General features: G+C 39.2%; 1 protein-coding gene across 3 annotated transcripts in view; it reads right to left on the bottom strand.

Moving 5' to 3' along the window:
* Positions 1 to 26,057, bottom strand: part of LOC136862706 (b(0,+)-type amino acid transporter 1) — a 453,749-nt gene that overhangs the window by 182,296 nt on the left and 245,396 nt on the right. For 2 of the 3 annotated variants that reach the window (XM_068226490.1, XM_068226489.1), the window contains 2 exons: positions 23,840 to 24,118; positions 9,002 to 9,127 (listed from right to left, as the gene is read on the bottom strand). In XM_068226490.1, the coding sequence (XP_068082591.1) occupies positions 9,002 to 9,127; positions 23,840 to 24,118 (405 nt within the window). The remainder of the gene's footprint in view (positions 1 to 9,001; positions 9,128 to 23,839; positions 24,119 to 26,057) is intronic. The other variant, XM_068226491.1, reaches the window with a different exon arrangement.

A 26,057-nucleotide genomic window follows, 5' to 3' on the forward strand; every position in this document is an offset into this window, starting at 1 on the left:
ATAATAATAATAATAATAATAATAATAATAATAATGCATAGCCTCTGGAAAGGCTTGATGGTGACCTGATGAAATGAATGGTGAAGACGTCATAAGCACCCAGTCCCCGAGCTAGGGGAATTAAGAGTACGAGAAGGCTGATTCGTAGGCTACCATCTACATTGATCAGGTGTTGAGTATTGGCAGTAGCAGAGGCTAGGGCTTGTGAACCATCCTTAACACAGCAGGCTACTCCGATGGCTATTAGCTGCAGCTCAAAACCCTTAAGGCTTGACGTCCTCTAAACCAACTATCGAAAATTGGTAACCTAAGTCTAGTGATAGCCCATGTCTTGATTGCAGCATACGCCACTGGAATTTAGCGCGAATTTTCAGGTCACGCCACTAGGAGCGCCACTTGCGAATTGTCTCCCATTTTAACAAGGCTAAATCCGGAAGTGTCGCGTATTGTCTCTACTGTATTTGGCTGTATTTCCCGGCCTTATGTATCTAGTAGGCAACGCTTTCGGCTACGTGCTTCGTGTAACTGACGCGAGCCTGAGCATTGCCGAAGTGAGACGGAAATAAGTGAAGCGGGGAATACAATAATATCATGTATGTGCAAATAATTAACGTTCTAAAAAGAGAATTGAATTAACTAGACAATATTTTGTTTACAAAATGTTAAGGGTACACGCTGTCTACCTGTCTCCCCTGACGCTTCGCCCCTGATTTGGAGGTGGTCAAGTACGTCAACCTTGTGTCGGTAGATTTACTGGCACGTAAAAGAACTCCTGCGGGACTAAGTTCCGGTACCTCGGCGCCTCCGAAAACTGTAAAAGTAGTTAGTGGGATGTAAAGCAAATTATTTCATTTATATTTATATTTATTTCATATGTAGGCTACTTATTGTGGACACAGGTATTTTTACATCTAATTCGGCATATGTATACAGTAACAGAGTTGTGACTTTCAGAGAACTGTGGAAAACCATAAGGTAGTGTATAACATTTGAGTTATATAAATTAATAATAATATTGTTGACTTAACGTCCCACTAACTCCTTTTCCGGTTTTCGGAGACGCCAATGTGTCGGAATTTAGTCCCACAGGAGTTCTTTTACGTGCCAGTAAATCTACCGACACGAGGCTGACGTATTTGAGCACCTTCAAATACCATCGGACTGAACCAGGATCGAACCTGCCAAGTCAGAAGGCCAGCGCCTCAACCGTCCGGGCCACTCAGCCCTGCGAGTTATACAAATTATTATTATTATTATTATTATTATTATTATTATTATTATTATTATTATTATTATTATTTTTGCTAGGGGCTTTACGTCGCACCGACACAGATAGGTCTTATGGCGACGATGGGATAGGAAAGGCCTAGGAGTTGGAAGGAAGCGGCCGTGGCCTTAATTAAGGTACAGCCCCAGCATTTGCCTGGTGTGAAAATGGGAAACCACGGAAAACCATCTTCAGGGCTGCCGATAGTGGGATTCGAACCTAATATCTCCCGGATGCAAGCTCACAGCCGATTATTATTATTATTATTAACTACATAAGTTTTGTGTTGAAATAAGCGTGTGTAGTATTGCACAAGTACATATTTTTCCTGCATTTCAATTTTTAACTTGTTTATCTTGTATTATGTACTTACCGAGAATATAATGAAATATCCAATTTCTTTGAAATCATTTAAGAAAAGACTAGGCAAAAAGCTGATGGGGAATCTCTCACCTGCGCGACAGCTCTAAATGGAGATCATTGATGATTGTGTTGTACGAATATTTTTCATCTAACACTATATTCTTATTTAATGGAGTTGTCACTGTCGGGAAAAGGATTTGTAACATCAAAACTTGGTGCGAAGAAGTGGCTGCAGGAGGAACGAGAATCTGAAAGCTAGATGACGCATAGGAAAGTAGTTCATCGTTCATAGAATATCTATGAAAGACTAGCAAGATACCCGTGCTTCGCTACGGTATTATACTGAAATTTATAATTGAATGCTAATTGTTTTAGATATATAATCCGCCGAAATTCGCGATCTGACTCGTTTTCTGCGAGAATCCGCCAAAATTCGCGATCTGACTCGTTTTCTAATAGATTACGGTATGTTTCCTCACATTTTTCAATCTTTCTTTCCAGCAATCGATTTCGTACTTCCCGGGCTAGGTCCAGATATTCCACCCCGTCAGTTGGGTCCCTAAATCTTTGCCATCTTTTCCTATAAGCGTTTTTAATATGGATCAAATCCTTCAGGAGATCCGGCGTGGTGTCGTCTTAGGTGCCTTGGCGGTACTGAACCCGCGGCCGGACTGCATTCTTAGTCATTACCCGTCCAGGACCATTTTCCAGGGGGGTCCGCACATTTGACAACGGTCCAGAACATTATTATTATTATTATTATTATTATTATTATTATTATTATTATTATTATTATTATTATTATTATTATTATTATTAAAAGATGTTCTAAACCCCACAGCAAGCTGCAAGATTGCTACTTGGCGGTAAATTACATCTGCTGCCAGTGTCATTGTTACAATGTGACCAGCACCATCGTCGCGCGTAGGCAAGTGTGCGGGATTTCTGGCGATACCAATGACATACTTCCGTGCATTGTTGACCTTATTATAGAGGTGAACAATTTGACGGTCCATCTCATTCCTATCGTTTATTTCAAATGTGTTTAAATTTTTATTTACATGCCAGGGGGATCTACTGAAATCTAAGAACGTTCTCCGAAGGAAAAGATGGCTGTTGAAAACCAGCCCAGGAAAGATTAAAAATGATCGGTTTATGATCAGAATAAGTACATCGAAACTATATAGCCTGTTTCCAGTCATTCGACAGGGTCAGGAATGGAATGAATAAAGCCCCATCTAGCAGCGACAATAGGAATTGTGCCGGCTGCCGAAGCACACCTCTGGGGCAATGATCGTTGAATGACAAATGAAATGAAATATTGGACAGTGTTGAATAAATGATGAGAGAGAAAATCGAAGTATCCGGAGAAAAACCTGTCCCGCCTCCGTTTTGTCCAGCACGAATGTCACATGGAGTGACCGGGATTTGAACCACGGAACCCAGCTGCGAGAGGCCGGCGCGCTGCCGCCTGAGCAACGGAGGCTCCTTAAGTACATTATGAACAGTAAAATCAATTGATCTCACCTCCTTTTACACCCCACCGCCGTTAAGTTTATTTACCCCCCCCCCCCCAAAAAAAATAGAAGACGTGTTTCTTTATGTTTAAAAGATATTCCAAACACCAATGTTCACATCTGTTACATTCAGTTTTGAGATATAAGTATCCCCATAAAAATAATTCACTTTATTTTCACTTCCTTTCACACTCCCCTCCCCCCCTCCCCGTAAGTGAATTTTCCGGCAAAATATACTTGTTTCCTTAATAGTAAAGGATCTTCTAAATAGTAATTATCACGACTCTAACTTCTTCAGTTTTTGATTTATGTGTCTTCATGAAAGGAATTCAACTCCTTTTCACTCCCGCCCCCCAAACGCGTTTTTCTTTGTTTAAGGAGATTCAAATACCAATTTTCACGTCCGTAACAACTTTAGTTTCTATTAGATGTATGTATTCTCATACAATTAATTCAATTAATTTTTCAATTCTTTCACCCCCCCCACCCCCCCTTCATTGGATTTTCCGAGAATACGTGTTTCTTTACTTTTAAAGCAGATTCCAAAGCAGATTTCACGTCTGTAATATCTTCATTTTTGAGATATCAGTAGCCTAATTAAAAGAATTCAACACCATTTTCAGTCACTTTTACCCCCCCCCCTTCCACCCAAGTGGTATTTCCGAAAGCTGAAAATACACGTTTATTTACTTTTAATAGAGATAAAAATACCATTTTTCACTTCTGTAACATGTTAAGTTTTTGAGATATACTGTAGAAATTCGCTTTTTAAAATTTCACCCCTTTTTATTTCCCCTTACGTGGAGTTTCCGAAAACAAATCACCTATCTTTCTTTACATTTACAGGAGATTCCAAATACCCACTTTTTACGTCTATAACATTTTACATTTCTCAGATATTCTGTAGATATAGTCTTTCAAAAAATTCACCCCAGTTTGTCACTCCTGTTTAACCCCCATTAATTGGATTTTCCAAAAACAAAAAAATACGTGTTTCCTTATTTTTAAAGGAGCACCCATATACAAATTTTCAGTTCCGTAATATTTTCAGTTTCTGAGATATATGTATCCTCATTAAAGGCATTCATCCCATTATTCACCCATTTACACCCCTCCTATTGGGATTTAAAGAAAGCAAAAAATACGTGTTCTTGTATTTTTAAAAAAAGATTCTAAATACCATTTTTTTTACATCTGTAAACTTTTAAAGTTTTAAGATGTAGACACACTCATTTTAAAAATTCACCCCCCTTTTCACCCTCCATTATTTGGATTTTCCAAAATCAAAAAAATACCTGTTTCTTTATTTTTAAAGTAAATCCCAAATACCAATTTTCAGGTCTGTAATATCTTCAGGTTCTGAAATATAAGTAGCCTCATTAAAGGCATTCAACCGCTTTTTCACCCTTTTCCACCCTTCCAATTGGGATTTTCCGAAAACAAAAAAGTACGTGTTTCTTTATTTTTAAAGGAGATTCTAAATGCCAATTTTTACATCTTTAAACTTTAAAAGTTTTGAGATATAGATAGACTCATTTTAAAAATTCACCCCCTTTTCACAACCCCCATTAATTGGATTTTCCAAAAACAAAAAATATGTATTTCTTTATTTTTAAAGGAGATCCTAAACACCAATTTTCAGGTCTGTAATATCTTCATTTTCTGAGATATAAGTATCCTCATGAAAGTCATTCAACCACGTTTTCACCCCTTTTCACCCCTCCTATTGGGATTTTCCGAAAACAAAAAAATACGTGTTTCTTTGTTTTTAATGAAGATTCTAAGTACCAATTTTTACATCTGTAAACTTTAAGAGTTTTGAGATATAGATGCACCCATTTTAAAAATTCACCCCCTTTTCACCCTCCCATTAATTGGATTTTACAAAAACAAAAAAATACGTGTTTCTTTATTTTTAAAAGAGATCAAAAGTACCAATTTTCATGTCTGTAATATCTTCAGTTTCTGAGATATAAGTACCGGTATCCCGATTAAAGGCATTCAACCCCTTTTTCACCCTTTTGTGCCCCTCCTATTGGGATTGTCTCAAAACAAAAAAATACGTGTTTCCTTATTTTTAAAGAAGATTCTAAATACCAATTTTCACATTTGTAAACTTTTAAAGTTTTGAGATATAGACACACTCATTTTAAAATTTCACCCCCCTTTTCACCCCCTTAGCGACGGAATATCCACAAATCCTCTCTTAGCGAGCACCTACATCTTAATACGAATATATCTCCAAAATTTCATTTCTTTATGTCCAGTAGTTTTGGCTCGGCGATGATGAATCAGTCAGTCAGTCAGTCAGTCAGTCAGTCAGTCAGGACAAGCTACTTTATATATATAGATTTGAGCAATCGCCTCAAAGATGTTTAAAGAAACTGGCTCAGCAAAAATGAGGCTTCACATTCTCCTGCAGCACGGGTGGCAGGAAAATTGAAATTTAAACCTTACGAAGTAACAGAGATGCAAAGTTTAAGCCGAAGAGGTCTACCCACAGAAAACATTATTGCAATTGGTTTCTTCAGTCCGTCAACAGCGGTGAATTAAATCCGGAATTAGTGCTACTTTCTGATGAGGCATGGTCTTATTTGAACGAATGTGTAAATTAGCAAAATAACCGGCTTCTTCGTGTGAGAAAAAAAGAAAACCTACAACCTGTTTTACAGTCATTGACCGGGTCAGGGATGTAATGAATGAAACATATATAGGCTGTTATTACAATGGGGTCGCCACTCCCAAGGTGATTTATTAATGAGTGATAAATGCTATGAAATGATAATGGAGAGTGTTGCTGGAATGAAAGATGACAGGGAAAACCGGAGTACCCGGAGAAAAACCTGTCCAGCCTCCGCTTTGTCCAGCACAAATCTCACATGGAGTCACCGGGATTTGAACCACGGTATCCAGCGGTGAGAGGCCGACGCGCTGCCGTCTTCGTGTGAGAATCCAAGTATAATTCATGAAAGTCCTCTTCATGAACTTAAGACAGGAGTTTTGAGCTCTATTAGTGATAAAAGAATTGTAGGGCCAGTGTTTTAACGACACCATTAAATCTGATCGATAAATAGCATTGATACTTAAACGAGTTTCTTCCTCGACTGACTGAACAGGAAAAGTCATTCAGATATTTCCAGTAAGACGTGCTACAGGAATATCATCACACCCTACAACGCTTGTCTACAGGTTGGTGGAATACATTTTCAGCACTCACCGTAATGAAGTAAGTTTGAATGTTTTCCTATCCGTTTTTCAATTTTATTATCCTTTCACCCAAGTTGATAAATTTTTGCAGGGTTATGGAATGCAGGAAGGATGGCAACCTTTGAAGGACTTGTCCTGTACAAGGGGATGGAACTATAAGAAAAGAGCGCAGACTTTGCTATGAGAGCAATGTATCCAAGAATGACTCTCCTGATGTACAAGAAACATTCACAGAATCTATTTCCACTGAGGGATGTCTAGGTACTTGGACTTTGTATCATGCACCTCCTCCTAAACGTCCATAAGAGAGCACAACAGCTTCTGAAGCTACAATATACTGTATAGATAAAGTAACGATACGTGTATGGGGCTGTCTGAAAGAAAATAATAATAATAATAATAATAATAATAATAATAATAATAATAATGTTATTGTCCTTACGTCTCACTAAATTATTTTACGGTTTTCAGAGATGCTGTGGTACCAGAAGTTTGTCCCACAGGAGGTAAATCTACTGACACGAAGTTAACGTATTTGAGCACCTTCAAATACCATCGGACTGAGCTGGGATCAAACCCACCAACGTGATCTCAAAAGGCCAGCGGTTCTACCACCTGAACTACTCAGCCCGGCATTATACAGTAATTACAAGTACGGCTATGTCCGATAGATACTCTTTCTCGAGAGTGCATCATAGCATCATGAGGAGACCTTCAAACTTGTAGATTACACTGGAGTCCAGAATTTGCTGAAAAACATAAACAACAGTACAGAAAATAATTTATTTTAGGTTTTGGTCGAATGAGGTTCCTAACTCCGAACGTTCACTGGAGACTGTGCCTGACATTTTGGAGATTTTGCTCCCTTCTATGAAGAATAGTGGACGCTGATTGCTGACAAGCGAGCAGAATCTTGAAAATCCATGGATTGCGCCAATCTTTGGTGAAACAGTGGGAATTAGGAACCCAGCTGGACCACGGCCTACAAGGCCCAAACATTTTTCTCTATTTGTCGAACACTTCAATATCGTAGCACTGAAATTAGAAAGGTTTGTAGGAAAGTAGAGAAGTGGGATAGGCGATCATGAGCGGAATGGTGGACACGGAATCCTGCTTGTAAGGACGAAGAAAGGTTAAAAGACTCCGGGGGAGACTAATTCGAAATAGTTTAGAGAATTTTTGCCAGTGCATAATTTATTGTATTTTCAATAATAATATCAAGGCTTGCTGAGTACACACATACAATTCATAAATAATTCATTATTTAGTTTGATCAGGTATCACCATCCAATTTGAAATTTTTCTTAATATTTATGTATCTAAATATAGTGGTTGTTTGTAGTACGATATTTTCTACATTTGTATTATAACATATAAGTATTTAGCGAGTACTTACACACTAATATTTAGGGAAACTGCAGCCTCTACCATCTCTCTCCCGTTAACATTCCCGGCATATTACTGTTAACACGTCATTTTGTTTCTCTTACACTTTTAAATACAGTGAAACCTGTCTAAACCAAGCAAGTTAGATCAATGCGTTTCGGAACAATCAGTTATTCTTGCTAGCTCTACTTGGGAGACAGCCATCTTCGAAATGGTTTTCGGTGATTTCCCATTTCAACTCCAGGCAAATGCCTGAATAATACCTTTCTCAAGGCCATGGTGGCTCCTTCCCATTGCTAGACTGCACGGTACCCCTATGGGGTGTATCGGTCAAACCAGCAACAGAACTAGCAAGCCTGACAAGTCCCCGGACACTCTCAGCACTAAAAGCCACGTGCAAAGAGAAAAAATGAAAAAGCCATCCATGGAATCGCAAGGGACACAGAAAATTTTTCGCTAAAGACATTTCCTGCTTGATGAAGATGCATCAAACATTAACTGAATATATTACATTGACAATTTTTCTTACCGGTACAGTAGGGGCCACCTATACTTTCGCACTCTCCAAGAGTCAAGCGGAGTTTTCTGAACTGCATTGGTTTTACTCCTGATTGCCTGACTTTCCACTAAAACTTTAGCCTCAAAAATTACTCCAAACAAATCGGAATTATTCTGCTGTAGGGTAAATAGCTGTAACTCCTTTAAATTTATTTTAACATCTAGGTCTTCGATCTGATCTCAATGAGTTTTTTTCGAGTACAATATTGTCATCTTTATTCTCCTCCTATTCTTCTTCTGCTACCTGTAGTGACAACTATTGAACCACAGATGGTGAATTCCAAAGGTAACTGATAGCTACTTGTAGAGTACCGGTACGATACAGAAAGTGGATTGTCCAGTCGGTCCAGCTGGTCGATAGAAATACCCAGCAGTTAATCCCCAAACCAAAGGGACCGGGAAAGAACGGATGTATTGTACCATGTACAGTACCTGCCCTTGCATCACCACATAGAATATATAGGATGTTTCAAATGTTTCTAAATGTTCTACTAGGAGAATGACAAATGTTTAATTTAAGGGCATATTTTGGCTTCCATTTACGCTTTTGCCAGTTTATGTTTAATCCGGGGTGCTTCTATGCCCAAGTCAAGGGATTAGGATAATTTTCCATTAAAGGCACATTTCCACTTCATTAAGAGTTCGTCTAAGGCAGGTTTTACTGTACTGTTTATTCATCATAACTTGTAGAAAGTTAGCTTACCGATACAGAGTTCGTAGATTCCACCCAATATGACAACCAAGCAGGCTAACAGTTTGCACACTGTGAACACGTTCTGCACTCGAACATACAGCTTAACACTTACAAAGTTAATGTAAGTTATTGTACCTGTGTGTGAGAGAAAATAATCATGGTTAATTACAGATGTAAACATATGCAGCATAGAACACACTCAAATACATGTGTAATTTAATTTTCATAAAATAGAATGGAGCTAACTGGTGACATAAAATGTTGAAAACATATCCAAGTGTAAAGTTATTTCAAATAACTCCCTACTGCTGAGGGAAGATAAAGGGCTGGAATGGGAATCAAAACCTAGGCTTACTAGTCTTGTAATAAATGAACTGCAGGCATGGTTCATGCCACCAGTATGGTAAATGGACATGGGATGATGCTGTATGTACATGCTGCATCGTTACGCAAATCTTTTGTTGATGAGTATATTAATGACTGTAAATACAATTACATGTGCTAGAATAGTGCCAATTTTTTTGCATTATCAACATGACTAATTAGAAGCCATGGTTTTCAGAGTCTACTTGTCAACAGTAAGAATGACAAAAATACATTGCAATTAGTTGAGCGCAATTTATAATATAAAAGAAAAGTTAAAATCGAAAGCTGAAAGAGAAATATCTGTCATTCTCTAAGCGCACATCTTGAGATCATTCAAATCACTGAAAATAAAATCACCTTAGATACACACATACAAGTAATATTTAGAATCAGTCACCTTAATTAGTATGAATGTCAATTCAAAACACCTGTCTTTCCGGAGGCCATACGCCATTATTACCTCAATTAGTGACCCTCACACTAATGTTCCAGTATTACAAGCACAAAATGTTGGTTATCAACAACAATGCAGATTTGCAGTCTTTTCTCAAGAGATGATGCCACAGACTGAAGAGATTTTCTCAATATTGCAGCATATGTTGCGACGATACCAACCAACACCATTATTTTATTTATTTTAAAAATATGAACATCCCGTTCCTATCTTTAGTTCGCCTATAATAAAAACATTGCAAACCCAAGGGATGCATCACATTGTATTTAAGAGACATGCTTGTACATTCTACACAATACCAATTGTGTAGCTCGGATCACAATAATAAAACAATGTGCCAGCGCTCGCTGTCTGATACGGCTAGACCAGCGCCCACTTTCAGCCACTAAAATCGCAAGTGTAAGTATTACTCATATTTCAGGAAGTAAGTACGGTATCCGATGAATGAATGAATTACATGTCTGAATTTGTATCAGTTTAAACTTTTCAGCTAGTGTCACAAATTACTATTGTTCCATGAAAAAACTACGTTTGTGTCAATATTTCCTTTATTATTACTCCTATGGAAAAATATAGCATAGTATTGATATCTTCAATGAAGTAGAAGTTATTTTGATGTAATATATTAGTGAATAATCCTGTGTATTACAGATATGTTGTCGAATTATAAATTTGCCCTGAGGCTTACCAAATATATATTACGATAACCTGTGGTTCTCTTCGATTCACACCTCATCGGGGTAAAGTATAGGAAGAGTATAATCCCTGCTACTCTCCCGTTGCACGGTGTGGGCATGCACTTCAACCATGCCACTATATCTGTATTTAGCGTATGTAAATATTGGATAAAGACAGTTTGTAGAGTAATATAGCAGAATTTGTAAAGTTAATTTAAATAGATAGAATTAATTATGCATTATACTCGTAGTTATGGAATTAACAAATCGCCATATAGTATTAATGATAATTATGTAAGTTTATGCAAACAATAGTTTGAAGTCTCATACAGAGCATGAAGTATTACTTCTGATGTAATGGAACATGCGGTGAATTAATACATTTTTTTTAAAATCTTCCTCTCCAGGAGAAACTTTTATTTGTCATAAGTTTGTAACCGTACCAAGGTAGGAACCCCTTGACCATTATCAAATGAGGTCTTCACTAAAATATTGTTGTACATTAGTAGCTTAAGTTTAGTAGATAAGACATTATAACATTATGTGCTTGTTCAATTATTTAGGTTAGAAGAATTGTAATATAGTATATTCATTTTCATCTTTTGTATACATTTATGTTAGTGGAAGTTAGGCCGCATCATCTTGCTGGGGCTTGAGCAATTCAGGGAGTTGTGACTGTTGAATCGGCACTAAAACCCCACAAGGACACAACCTCGCCTAGCAACAGGTAGTAATGCAAGGCAAGTTATGTAAAGACGATATGGCAACTATGTAAACTCATTAGATTAGCGCGAGGCGCATGGTGTATTAACCAATAAGAACAAGTGTTTTGTGAAGAAGACAACATGGCGGAGTAGACGCTAGCGTTTTTGAGTGTCCGGAATCATGGGAGAAAGACAGCGTCATGACGCTATGAAACCTTTCGTCGCGAGAGTTTGTAGCATTTACTAATTATTATAGAGGTACAGGTATATGCCTAATCCTACAGTACCATCGAGGTGCACGAGTTTTCGGTTTCGGCCGTCTTATGCTGCTTGAGGTGCGGTACATGAACAGTTAATATCTATGATTATAGCGTCGAGTTATGCTGGTAATTGCACCGAGTCTAGAGACAGACAGTTGTCAAGACGGTCTAGGTTTATTGTTTGAAAACTATATGAAAGAGAAAATGTATCTGTAAATTGTTTATTTGAAACTTTATGCTTTCTTTAGTAGTGGAGGTTCATCTGGAATACTACCCAATTTTCTTTCAGGTAAGGTTATTAAGCAAATTTGGAGCCTTATCAGCTCATGATTCAGCGCCCTGGAAAGAAGAGGAGTTCGTACTCGATTTTAAATATGTTTATTTTTCCGACTCGTTTAGTATGGTGGCGCCCAGTTCCATCGCCCTGCATGCTTTTAACGTTACAAACGGTGTATTTTACTTAATGTATTTATATAGTTAGCAGTTACCATTGTCGTCCAAGTTTGTGGCGAGTATTGGTGCTTTATATAGAGTTAACTATTTACGTTGTGAAGCTCGAATAAGTTCCAAATTTGCTTTATAACCACGGTATGCACAGGAGAATTAGGTATGCTTGTGTTAAAGTTATTGTATTTAGAGGTTATGAGAAGGTAAGGTAGTGAATTTAATGTTTTGAGGTTAAATAAATAGAGAGATATAATGGAGAAAAATGCACTTGTGTTGAAGTTATTGTATTTAGAGTTTATGAGAAGGAAATTTAGTGGATCTGGTGTTTTGAGGTCACGGAGTAGAAAAATACAAAGGAGAATAATGCCTGAGAATGGAAATATTGGCAGCAATAGTGTAAACACAAGTGTACAGAGTGAAGATAGTAATAAGTGCACAGAGTGAATCATTTGAGGAGATTGTTTCTTATCTGCAGTGATGGAAGGAGAAGGAGGGGGAAAATCAGAGTAGCATGTGGGGTAATAATGATTTTATGAGACTGTTACTAGAACATATGAAGGATTTGTCTAATCAAGGGAAGGAATTAAGGGAGATAGTTCATGAGAGGGGTAAAATGTTAAGGGGTAATCAATGAGAATGGTAAAATAAGTGAATTAGGGGAGGTAACTGATGAGCAAGGTCTGGCAATTAAGGATTGGGGTACTGTAGTAACATGGAGAAAACAAAATTGATAATGTAGGGAGCTAAAACTGAGGATCAGAGAGATTTTGGGGGTTAGGGGTGTGGAGAAATTAAGGAGAACTTGTCGGAGGACCTACTACTGTATGTACTGGTGTTGATGACAATAACACTGTGGTGATGAATGATCTTCAGGAAGTTACAGAAATTGAAAAGGGAGGTTTTCCTGAAGATTGTTTGGTGGAAGAAGAGTCTTTAAGGAAGATATTTGATTTTGTGAGTGTTAGTGTAAGTAAGGAGATCAATGTTACGTCGATAATATGTCAGAGTAACGATGATTTTAATATTAATGAAACATCCGTTTAGAGGGTCGAAAGCAACAGCGTTAATGACATGAATGATGTGCGAATGGGAGCTGAGATGAACGATGTGGAAGTTTGAGTAGTTGTGGGGGGAATCTATTAAAGATTGGGATCTCGAGGTGAATCAATTCAGCAATAGGGCGAGTGTGAGTGAGGGAATGTGTGAGAAGAGTTGTGTGAATGAGACAGGTGACTGAAACTGGTATGCTGGATAAGGGCGAGTGTACCAAATTTGTCGCTGTTGTGTAGAAAGCCTGTATGAAGCTGATTGTAGGTCAAGTGTTTGTGTGTAATTGGATTTGTAGGCGGGGCAGTAAATATTATGGGGATGCAGGGTTTGAACATGTTATGAGGAGTAATTGTGTCGGAGATTATTTGGGGGTGTGGAGAAAGTTTAATAAAAGGAAGAATGACAAGGTGTAAGAGATAGCAGGAAGTCGATTTAAACGTTTGTTTAGTGGAATATCTGATGCCAAAAAAGTAGTATGAATGACCTGAATGACGCGTGGAAAAGTATTGATGTAAGATGTGGGATTGCGGTATGTTTACCGAAGAGGAGGGGTGTTTTGAATGTGAAGGTTATATGTGTTCCGAATGACAGTATGTATACGTTGTGTGTGAAAGAATGGGAAGGGAGATTTTGTGTGAGTTTGGAAACAATGGTAGGTCTATCCTCTTCAGAGGGGGCATCTCTGAAAGTGGGCATATATCTGGTGAACACCAATGTGTATAAGGCGGTTGAGATGAAGAGGGAGACAGCAGCGACGGAAAGGGTATAGTTTTCAGGTAGGGGAGAATATCCTCCTGAAGGTCTTTCATTCATCGGCTGCAGAACAGAAAGAAATACATTCGTTTTTTCAATTGTATGAAGGTCCTTATGTGGTGGACAAGAACATAGGGACCTGTGCATAGGAGATCGTTCATGACCAGGGTAGAACCGTTGGCTTCTGTAACATCCATAACTTAAAGCATTATACTGTATGAGGTGACAGGGCGGTATGTCCAAAATTATTTAGCTTATGATATGTGTACGACTTTGTTGTTTAACCTATTTTTTTTACTTCCATGACTGTGCCTTTATGGAGTGATTTGCTCAATTAACGATGCCAGTTTCCACAAATCAAGGAAAAGTATGTAACCCTACCAAGATACGAGCCCCTTAGTCACCATAAGGCGATGACTCCACTAAAATATTATTGTCAATTAGTAGGTTAAATTTAGTGGATTAGATTATGACATTATGAGTTTGTTAAATTATTTAGGTTAGGAGAAATGTAATATAGTATGGTATATTAATTTTTATGTTAGTGCAGGTTAGGCCGCATCATCTTGCTACTGATTGGGCAATTCTGGAGTTGTGACGGTTGAATCGGCACGAAAAACCCAAGGTGGCGCAACCTCGCCTAGCAACAGGTAGTGATGCAAGGCAAGTTATGTTAAAGACGATATGGCAACTATGTAAACAGTTGATTAGCGCGAGGCGCATTGTGTATCAATCAATAAGAACAAGTGTCTTGTGGATAAGACAATATGGCGGAGTGGACGATAGTGTTTTTGGATGACAGGAATTATGGGAGAAAGATATCGTTAGGAAGCTGTCTTCGCATATGATACCTTTCATAAAGGTCCGTTTGTTGCGTACTTGAACTTCCTACGTCTGATTCTGTGGCATATCGGAAGCGTTGTAGATTAGAGTCAATCACCACGCTGGGGGAGCAGACTTCGACACCCCCACCCCCCCGAAAACATCTGAATTTCAGAGGAGCAAGTTGGCAGCCAGGGCGGAAAGACGTACATGCTTCCCGCTGAGTCACTTTCCTTGCCAGGCTTATCAGTACTTATAAATACAAGTCAGGCAACATGTATTTCTTAGTACTGCTCGAAGAGAGCAATCTTTGTCACTAGTAGTGTACTTTTAAGCTGATCGCCTACAGGGAAGTGTGTGACCGCCCTGATGGAGAAGCAGGCGCTCCTCGTATACTATAGGCCGGAGATCCGCGCATATACTGAAAGAGACTTAGCCCTGGACAGGACACGCCACCCCGTCTCGGAAGAAAGAAGATATGGATGACCACGTCCGTCGAGAGCTTCCTAACAGAACATAAGGCATCACGACCAGGAGTGAATGCGCAATAACGAGTTCGAGCTCTCCAGTCTGTTTCAAGTTGTTCGCCTACTAGGGAGGGCGCCACATCAGGGACTTACGCAGACACCCAGGAGGGGCAAGGGGCTGAGGAAAAAGGCGGTTGGTACCGACCCAGCCCTCACAGCTCAGGACGCCGGCATGGAGGAGGAGGTGACCGCATCCTGGCACCGCGACTGTGCTATCCAGGTCCTGTGGCCTTGCTTCGAGACGTGGACGCAGACCAAGGAGCCTGACCAGGAATGTCACCCACCTCTACGGGCCACCCAAAACAGGTGCGGACCATGATGGGGAAGGGCAGCACGGCAGCGGTGGAGGACGGTCCCGGGCATTCTGAGGCTGCAACCCAGGTCACCCAGCCTGTGAGCACCTCCTCCTCTGAGCGGACGTCACATTGTGCCCAACAGGACAGGGACCGCACCAGGACGCACGCAGATGCTGCCGACGCCTACCAGGGAAGGCTTACTACCTGGGCGGAATACAGGACGCCGCCGACGCCAGTCAGGGGGGGAGAAGCCGGCACTATAACGGGACCACCCACGGTCCCCAGGCCGGAAGGAGGGCCACCATCATGAAGAGGCCTCCTCCCCCGACGAGAAGAGACCGCAGCCAGGCGGAATCTGGACTTCCTATCTCTAGCCTTTCAGCGTCTTCTGTTTTTTATGAACATGAGTGTATATAGAAGGAAAGAGATCCCGCATCTCTTGTAAGCCTTTCACAGGACGCAAAATGTTCCCGAATTTTCAAGACAATGAAATTTCTCTTGTATCTCAAAATCTATAACGGAAAGGATAATGATAATCGTCTTCAGTTCCAGTCTTTAAACATTCAATGGGAAATAATTATTGTGTAGTTTAATAACATGCCTTGTTGTGACTTTTCAGTGCGTGATGAGACAGGTCTACACATAACCTCAAACATTTCAGTTAGTATTATATTTTTTACAGCTGTAATAATAGGCGATTGTTTGAAGTTATTATGTAAGATTTTTTTACATTTTTACCATGTCCACATCTGCAGGAAGTTCATCATTCAAAAACTTTCGTTACTTTTTATGATACAAAATATAAATGCAGTCCGCCTCTGTGGTGTAGTGGTTCGCGTGATTAGCTGCCACCCCCGGAGGCCCGGGTTCGATTCCCGGCTCTGCCACGAAATTTGAAAAGTGGTACGAGGGCTGGAACGGGGTCCACTCAGCCTCGGGAGGTCAACTGAGTAGAGGTGGGTTCGATTCCCACCTCATCCATCCTGGAAGTGGTTTTCCGTGGTTTCCCACTTCTCCTCCAGGCGAATGCCGGGATGGTACCTAACTTAAGGCCACGGCCGCTTCCTTCCCTCTTCCTTGCCTATCCCTTCCAATCTTCCCATCCCTCCACAAGGCCCCTGTTCAGCATAGCAGGTGAGGCCGCCTGGGCGAGGTACTGGTCATACTCCCCAGTTGTATCCCCGACCAAGAGTCTGAAGCTCCAGGACACTGCCCTTGAGGCGGTAGAGGTGGGATCCCTCGCTAAGTCCGAGGGAAAAACCGAACCTGGAGGGTAAACAGATGATGATGATGATGATGAATATAAATGCATGTATCTGTTCCAGTTTGTTTAAACTTTATGAATGCTGTAGATTTCTTTAATGCTGATTAATATGTTAAAAACTAAAAAAAACTCTCGTTCTCATTTAGATGTGACAGATATGATTTTTTTGCTAGTGGCTTTATGTCGCACCGACACAGATAGGTCTTATGCCGATGATGGTATAGGAAAGGCCTAAGAGTTGGAAGGAAGCGGCCGTGGCCTTAATTAAGGTGTGAAAATGGGAAACACGGAAAACCATCTTCAGGGCTGCCGAGAGTGGGATTCGAACCCACTATCTCCCGGATGCAAGCTCGCAGCCGCGCGCCTCTATCCACACGGCCAACTCATCCGGTGATTTGATTTTGAATGTTTACGACATCGACTGATAATCCAAATTAATGTACAGTTTTAGGTTGCTTATTAAATTTTCTGAACTATGTAATTCTTTCATAATTTTGAATTTTTACTTGCTAAAGAGTAATTGCACGCTAGGGCCCTCTGTTTTGTTCTGAGAAATCTGCCGACGCTGCTTCCACTACCACTAAGCTTTGCTGAGTGTTATAATTACTTTCATTTCAAAGATTGCAATAAAAGCACAAATTCTGCTTATTGAAAACTAATTTCATTCGCCAAATATTTCAGTTTACTCCGAAGGTAGAAGATGACTGTTCTTTCTACGTCTTACTAACCTTGTCAAAGGGCATCTTTTTAAAGTAGTAATCGATACTGCATCTGTGTAAACAGACCTCGGTCCACGTGGAACAACATCTCCTTCAGAGTAATGAGTCATCCTGCCATGACTCAAGGTTTATTATTTGTCAATACGATGAGACTAATTCTGTGATGTTTATATAACAAAATGGCATTAGGTTGGGAATATATTCTTCTTCATTGCTCTCATCACTCGTATTGGTAGTAGTTATTCTAGTTAGGGACCTCCGACGTCATGGCCATCAACTCCATGCTCTTACCTTGTGCCTGATAGCTTGAGACAATGTGGACCCCATATTGTGTGAGTATTTTGAATGAGTTGACATTTCAATTTGAAGTTAAGTAACCAGGAAGTTACAAAAGACTTCGGCCCGGTATTTATACGAAGTAGAAGTGGTAAGCTACATAAAACCAGCGGGCCGAGTGGCTTAGACGGTTGAGGCGCTGGCGTTTTGACTCCGACTTGGCAGGTTCGATCCTAGCTCAGTCCAGAGGTATTTGAAGGTACTCAAATACGTCAACGTAGTATCGGTAGATTTACTGGCACGTAAAAGAAACTTTTTCGGGAATAGTTATTGGAAAGTAAAGCAAATAACGTTATTATTATTATTATTATTATTATTATTATTGGAAAACCATTTCAATCATTGTATTTGTTTTTTTTATCAAACTTTGTCACCGAATGCATTTCAGGCGACATTAGTCTGAGTTGAAATAACCCCTTCAGAACAGAGGCGGATCCTGGGAGGGGCTAAGAGGGGCTCCCCGTCCCCAGTTCCATTTAAAATTGTACAAAATTGATTTTTGTTTAATTTAGTAAGTATTGAACTCGTGTTAGCAGTGGCCGGAGGACTGTCAACAATATGCTGCATGTTAGTATATGTCGTTTACCTCAGCGACCGTCAAGTCCAGGACTTCACAAGTTACGACGAGCTTGTGTACTGCGGTACACTAACACTCACAGTGAATATGTTTCAAGAGAAGCTTTAATTCACAGGTAATACTTGAATTATTAGCTGACAGTATACTATATTATATACAATGGGTAACAAAAGTAAATTTTCTATTATTTCAAATTTATCGTTGTTTAAAAAGCCAAAAAATTAAGCAAACGATAAAACATACCAAAATTCTGCAGATAAAAGCTTCTTCTAGTGGCGTTGACATGATTACTACTGAACAAGGGAAAAATTTGCAGATGATGAATTTGCTTTTTTATCAAACTTAGTCACCGAATGCATTTCAGGCGACATTAGTCTGAGTTGAAATAACCCCTTCAGAACAGAGGCGGATCCTGGGAGGGGCTAAGAGGGGCTCCCCGTCCCCAGTTCCATTTAGTCACCGAATGCATTTCAGGCGACATTAGTCTGAGTTGAAATAACCCCTTCAGAACAGAGGCGGATCCTGGGAGGGGCTAAGAGGGGCTCCCCGTCCCCAGTTCCATTTAGTCACCGAATGCATTTCAGGCGACATTAGTCTGAGTTGAAATAACCCCTTCAGAACAGAGGCGGATCCTGGGAGGGGCTAACATTTGTACTATATTAAATGATGTTGAGACTGTCACTGTAAAGCAAGTAGGCCTAATCAAACTGGTGCTATATTTTCTGGGATATCATCATCATCATCATCATCATCATCTGTTTACCCTCCAGGGTCGGCTTTTCCCTCGGACTCAGCGAGGGATCCCACCTCTACCGCCTCAAGGGCAGTGTCCTGGAGCTTCAGACTCTTGGTCGGGGATACAACTGGGGAGAATGACCAGTACCTCGCCCAGGCGGCCTCACCTGCTACGCTGAACAGGGGCCTTGTGGAGGGATGGGAAGATTGGAAGGGATAGGCAAGGAAGAGGGAAGGAAGCGGCCGTGGCCTTATGTTAGGTACCATCCCGGCATTCGCCTGGAGGAGAAGTGGGAAACCATGGAAAACCACTTCCAGGATGGCTGAGGTGGGAATCGAACCCACCTCTACTCAGTTGACCTCCCGAGGTTGAGTGGACCCCGTTCCAGCCCTCATAACACTTTTCAAATTTCGTGGCAGAGCCGGGAATCGAACCCGGGCCTCCGGGGGTGGCAGCTAATCACGCTAACCACTACACCACAGAGGCGGACTTTCTGGGATGTAGCATTTCAATTAGTGCTAAACGGTTGGTCAGTGATGAGCAAAATCGTAGGCCTACTAAAAATTTAGGATTGACGTAATTTTTTTTAAACTCACCTACTAAATGACTCATAATTAAAACAGGGGAATGCACAGTTGGTAGCGGTGGCTTGCATGGCTATGTGTGCTTAGTACATCGTCCATGTTTACAGTAATCTAATATATGTAATAGAAACTCGTAAAATTCTTTGAAGAATTGTCCTTCAAATTATTTATGCATGAAAATGTTTGATATTGAATGCTTAGTGCAATTTTGTTAGTCATAACAGCGAGAACTCTACAATATTTAATATCCATGCAAATATATGGAAGTATAAAGCTTGATTTGTTGAAGGGGATATGTAGCCCCTTAGGACGGTTCTCTCTTCTCGTTTTTCGTGGTGTAGTGGTTATAGAGCCTGCCTGTCAAGCAGAAAGCTGAATTCTATTTTAGAACTGGGCACTTTTATTTTTCTATTAATGAATTAGGGACTTATTAGTTACTCAATTTAATTTTGGGTTATATATTATCACTACTTTTCAACACAAACGAATCACGGGCACGTTACTCTATTATACTATAACAATTCTATATTTGACTTTGTTAATACCAATGTATTATGTATCAGACAGTTACATATTTTATCAGCAAGCTGCTGCTATATGCCACTACTTAGTCGTAGTTATCATACATGATTTAGCCACACTTCTGATAAAATAAAATAGGAATATGTTCTATTAAGAAGGAAGCCATATTTTCCAATGTCGACTTCGTTAATCTAGCTTTAAAGCTCTTCAGTCTCTCGAAAACACTCATTATAACGTATCTCTATACCGGTGTATAAAATAATAGTTCTGTCTGTAAACTGATCAGAATTTAAGAAGAATGGTATTTCTGTGTCGATCGTGTCGTAAGTAACAGGAAAATGCAGCTCTGTCCGTCTGTATGTGTGTATGTTCGCGCATCACGATAAAATGGCTAAAGAGAATTTGATGAAAATCGGTATCTGAAGTCGGGGAATGGGGCACTACAATCTAGGCTATAAATAATTTTATTCACGCTGATGAAATGCCTAAAGTTTAATTCTCACATATCTATGTTGTTAGTGGTTCTATCGATAAATACTACATAACTAAAGTTATATATAATTAAATATTTAATAATTTGTGTCTTACACATTTTTACCGTACCGGACGTGATAACAGATATTCGTGAGTTTCGATTTTTGTTGTTAAGTCCATTTCAACGCCAAACCACGAGAAAATGGAGAACAGAATATGATGAAAGTTGGTATTTATAGTTATGCAATAAGGCACTACAGTCTAGGCTATAAATAAATTTTATCCACGCTGGATGGAATGGGAGTTTAGGGGAAGGCGCCTAAAATGTAATTTTTAAATAGCCTACCTATATTATTGGTCCGATCGAAAAGTACTGCATAACAAAACTTATAGAGAATACAATTTCCGGTCATTTATGTCTTATACAGTTTTACCGTGCCGACTATAAAGGAACAATCGCTTGAAGAATAAAACAGGAGAGAGCCATAAAAGAAGGAAGGACTCCATTTATATTGGATGCCCTGACATCACAGAGTCGGAAGAAAACTAAACGCGGGGCCGATGACCTCGATGTTAGGCCCCTTTAAACAACAAGCAAGCAAACTAAACGCGAATGTCTACAATATATAAAGCGTATAAAACTAACGAACAATAACATTACAGTGACCATTGTTTGTTGTGATGTGCTTTATCTCTTCTGCTGCCACTCACCGCCGATAGATGCGATTACTGCTGCGTCCCGACTAATATTGGCGGGAAGTAGCTGGGGAGTCATGCTATATGATTGTCCCGTCAAGGACGAGTACTACCGCTAATATAACATACCCGTACAAAACACGCTATTAGACATGTTTCGTTCCAAGAAATCATCCTCAGATGCTATCAAATCACTTTAAATTGCGCGTGTATATAGGTACAATATTGGTTACGTTGCCTAAACTTGTCACTGATTGTGAGTTGGCGATTTTATGATCAACAAATAGCGAAAGATGATTGCAGTATTCTTCAACTGTCATCTTATTATAACCAGTTGCTGAAGACAACATATGATTGATAAGCAGGTTAGATAAGTAAAGAAGCATTTCTATGAGTTAATAAGGTGACAGCTGAGGAATACTACAATCATTATTTGTTATTTCTACTGCATAACATTACCAACTCACAATCATTGACCTGTTTACGCAACGTAAACATTATTGTATATAATATATACATATCATTCAAAGTGATTGATAGAATCTGAGGATGTGATTCTTTGTGTAATAGCGTGTATTTTTTTACAGGTTTGTAATAGTCTTAACTGTGTGTGTTTAATGTTTTCGACAGACTGAAAAACTTTAAAGTTATGTTAGTAAAATATTTGTCATAGCGCTGGTAAGTATTTTTACATCGTGAGCATCAATTTACGTTTATACCTATACTATCGTTCATTTGTAGATATATAACTCTCATGTTGCTTTAAGTTGTTTGTATTTTGAAAACAATGAATGTAAAGATATTCTACAAGTAGCCTTTGTACTCCCAATAAAATGTAACAGTGGAGGGTATGGTACGCCTTCAAATGTCAGAGGGTCCTTGAAGAATATCATACTTATGATATTGCTCATGCTGTTGGGAAGACACGGCATTAATTTTGAACATTACATTTCTTGACTGAATCGTGGAAAGGTCCAGCTAACTTTTCATTCCCTGGAAATTTGCAGGGCAATAAATACGAAAATTCAGGAGGCAATGGTTAAAAAAGTTTAAGTGGTTTGCCTACAGTGAAGAATGGTGCGGCTGTTCCTGAAAATATGTACAGTCTGCTAACTCGGGGGTGGAGTGGACTTGCATTGTCAGTGAGTTATACAAACTTGTATTACATTTTCAAGATTTTAATGTCGGATCAAATATGTCAGATAAATTTGTTGAAACCCAAGCACTGATTTTGAATGAGTGCAAACTATGCGGAAAAACGTGTGAACAGTACCACATTGAATTCTGTACAAGAAGAACAATGTCTATAAGTGATTATGCAAATATGTAACCCATCAATGTAACCTATATTCTCTGTTATGGCTATTTGGCTGCATTAAATATATTATTGAGTTTGAATGAGCAACCTCTGGAATTTTACGCACACCGCTTCAGCCATCAACTGAACTTGTGCATTAAAAGAACTATGATAATAAGGCGAATGAAGAAAATGGTAGCGATTATCTCATCAGTGACAACGTTTGTTTCTGCTTCTGTAGAAAGAATGTCTGATCTTCAAAGACTTATTAGTGTCTTGCTCGGTGGGTATAAATCTTCATTGTATTTCAGGAACTAATATTACATGTTGTAAGATTTATTGAACTAAAAGAAGAAGATCCAGATAATGATACGTTAAGCAAAGCTGTTGCCTTTGGCGCGGCTTTAAGAAGAGCTAAATTTATCATTGATTTGGAAACAGTTTACTGTTTGACGCACACTGTGAAACTAAGTGAGTTCTTGCAAGATCGTAAACGATATTCGTCATCTCCATTGTCTTAAACTGGCATCATAATAGAAAGGTTGAATATGATGAGGAAGATAAACCGATCAAAAGTGAATTAGGAGCAGAAATATCACTATGGAGAGATAATTGGACGTCCCACCCAGAAGAAAATAGAAGGCCAAAAATTTGAACATTTTAGTGCTATGTTATGAAGACTTCTTTCTCAGTATTAGACTATCGCTACAAATATTTGCCACCCTGTCAGTCACAACAGCCTCTACAGAAAGAAGTTTCTCGGCACTATCTAACTAAAAACCTACAAATATAATGGGAGAGAACCGGCTTAACGGCCTTACATTAGAAAACATCCATAAAGAAAAGGCAGTAAATGATGAAGATATCTTAAGTCAAAACCACAAAGGCTGGATATTTCTAACTGGTCAAATGTTGATTGGTGTGAACTGTCAATACGTAACTGTACACAGTAGAGTTGATGTAGTACTTTAAACATAATTTAACGGAATTTTGTGGTGAAATAAATATTGCATTATCTTAACTACCGTTTACTATAACAATTTTTTAAAATAAATTTGGGAAACTTCATCACTACGGAACTAAACTGCCCTATTTACTCGTTGTTTTTGCTTTGTGGTATTTTTTTTAAGTTAGCCCCTCCCTTTAGGAGATCCTGGATCTGCCTCTGCTTCAGAATATATTTCTGATTGTTGTATTTTACTGTAAACCCTTGCAGAAAATAAGAAAGTAAAAAAACACATCCTGTAATACTGTGAAGTTGAACAGTTTTCTAATTTTCAGATTACCTAGAGCCAGAATTGCAATAATCTTCTTCGCTGAATGCATTGACTCTGGTGGTACTGAATGAAGGTGTCCAGCAAAGGGCTGGAACACGTACTCAGAAAATGTGAGGATGATGACAGCAACTTCGGCAGGTCGCAGTATCACTACATAAACCCAGACACAAATGAAGCTTGGCAGTGGACCCCAGAAAGGATGAAGTCCCTGGAATGCCTCTAGGAAGTAGGCATATTCAGCACCAGAACGAGGTACTACCGTACCCAATTCTGCGAAAGCCAGAGCACCTAAATTCGGACAGAAAGAACATTAGATAATATTAACAGTTTTAAATGTATATCTATGGGCATTTCATGAGAAAATAATTTGAGCACTCCATAACTACTGGTGAATTCATCGAAGTCTTTGAATATAAAATGAAATGCAAATATAACAATGTCCTTCACAATTTATTTATTTATTTACATACTGGTTTAATTAATTAAAATGTAATTTTGTGTGACTATGTCTAGCCTGGTGCAGCCCTTGTAAGGCAGACCCTCCAAAGTTGTGGCAGCGTCTGCCGTGTATGTAAACATGCGTCTTAATGTGGTGGAGTTTGTGAATTGCAGGAATGTTGGCGACGACACAAAAATACCCAGTCCCCGAGCCAAGGGAATTCACCGATTACGACTAAGATCGCTCAACGCGGCCAGGAGTCAACCCGGATTCCTGAGGACCGGAGTCCAAGACACTGATCACTCATACATGGAGCCTATTTATTGATTTATTTATTTATTTATTTATTTATTTATTTATTTATTTATTTATTTATTTATTTATTTATTTATTTATTTATTTATCACCCACCGATGTTTTGTACATTTATGCGTTTAACAGAACACCCAAGTACAAGTCCATTTTGTCTAAGAGTTTAAGGCCGTATGTCTTTCCTGCGAACATGAACTGGTCGGTGATTGATTGATTGATTGATTGATTGATTGATTGATTGATTGATTGATTGATTGATTGATTGATTGATTGATTTCCGGCCAAGGTTAAATCCAGGTGGCCTTCTCTAACATCTCGGTCGTTTTTCCTTTTTAACTCTTCAGAGGGACAGGAGTTACAAGTTTGGCACTTTGGCTGAATGGACAGCGTACTGCTCTATGGTTTAGGGGGCCCGGTATAAGAAATGAATCAAGTGAATCATTTCAATTACTTAGGATATCTACAGTGGCGGCTGGCGCATAAGGTCACGGGGTCACGTGCCTTCCCAATAAACATTAACCTTTTGATTTTTACTTCTCAATGCGTTATATACAAGAGGATACAGGTTTTAAGCTCATAAAGAAAACTAATACTTCTAAACTGTGAAGTCTGGCTTCAGGATAGAGCGTAAAATCCTATATATCAACTCCTGGTCACAACAGCCATGTGACCGTAGCGCAGACGTTTTAAGTACACGGTCTCCAAACGTTGCCGCTGGCTGTTTCTTGGGGAAGAGGCCTGTTGTAACGAGAGCGACTCGGTCGCAACCAAACAGTGACCAATAAGTGTAGCGGGTAGTTCTCTGAAAATACTAGCATTAAAAAAAGAAGGTGACGTGTATTTCAGAATGTGTTATTGTTGAAAGTAATGCTACAACCATCCATTGACTGGTGTGGAAAGGAAAAGGTGTTTCTCTACATTAGATAGGATATAAATATTCCTCAGAAGTGCAATGACAACTGAGAGGTAAAAATACTCAGGCAATGATCAAGAGATATGCTACATCTAAAGGGAGAAGGGTAGATTTGACATAGGAATTAATGATAAGGTAAATTTAGGTGTTTTTGGCATATTGTCTAGTAATGTTTATACTTGCGTGTGTAAATATGTGTGGGTATTTTAGATTTACAATATATTATCCATGTCTGTATTTAAACCATAAAGCGCCCCTCTTATATGAAACCTCACAAACCGCCACTGAATATCTATGCTCCCAGGAAGGTAGAATAGTAAGTGAAACTGAATCGAGTTATAGCACACATAATGCATTGAATCCACAAGAAGGACTTATTTCTAAAGTGACACAAGTCCACTTTCTTCGTGCAAATGTATTTCCACAATAGTACTTTATCATGTGGGAACGTATTTTCTTCAAAGTGGAGTATATCGTGATTAAAATGGCCCCCAAAAGTTGTACTTCTTTCCAAACTGACGCACGTCCTGGATGTTTTTATTTCGCTACTCCAGATGACCAAT

Source organism: Anabrus simplex, chromosome 2 (genome assembly GCF_040414725.1).
Source record: "Anabrus simplex isolate iqAnaSimp1 chromosome 2, ASM4041472v1, whole genome shotgun sequence".
NCBI classification, from domain to species: domain Eukaryota; kingdom Metazoa; phylum Arthropoda; class Insecta; order Orthoptera; family Tettigoniidae; genus Anabrus; species Anabrus simplex.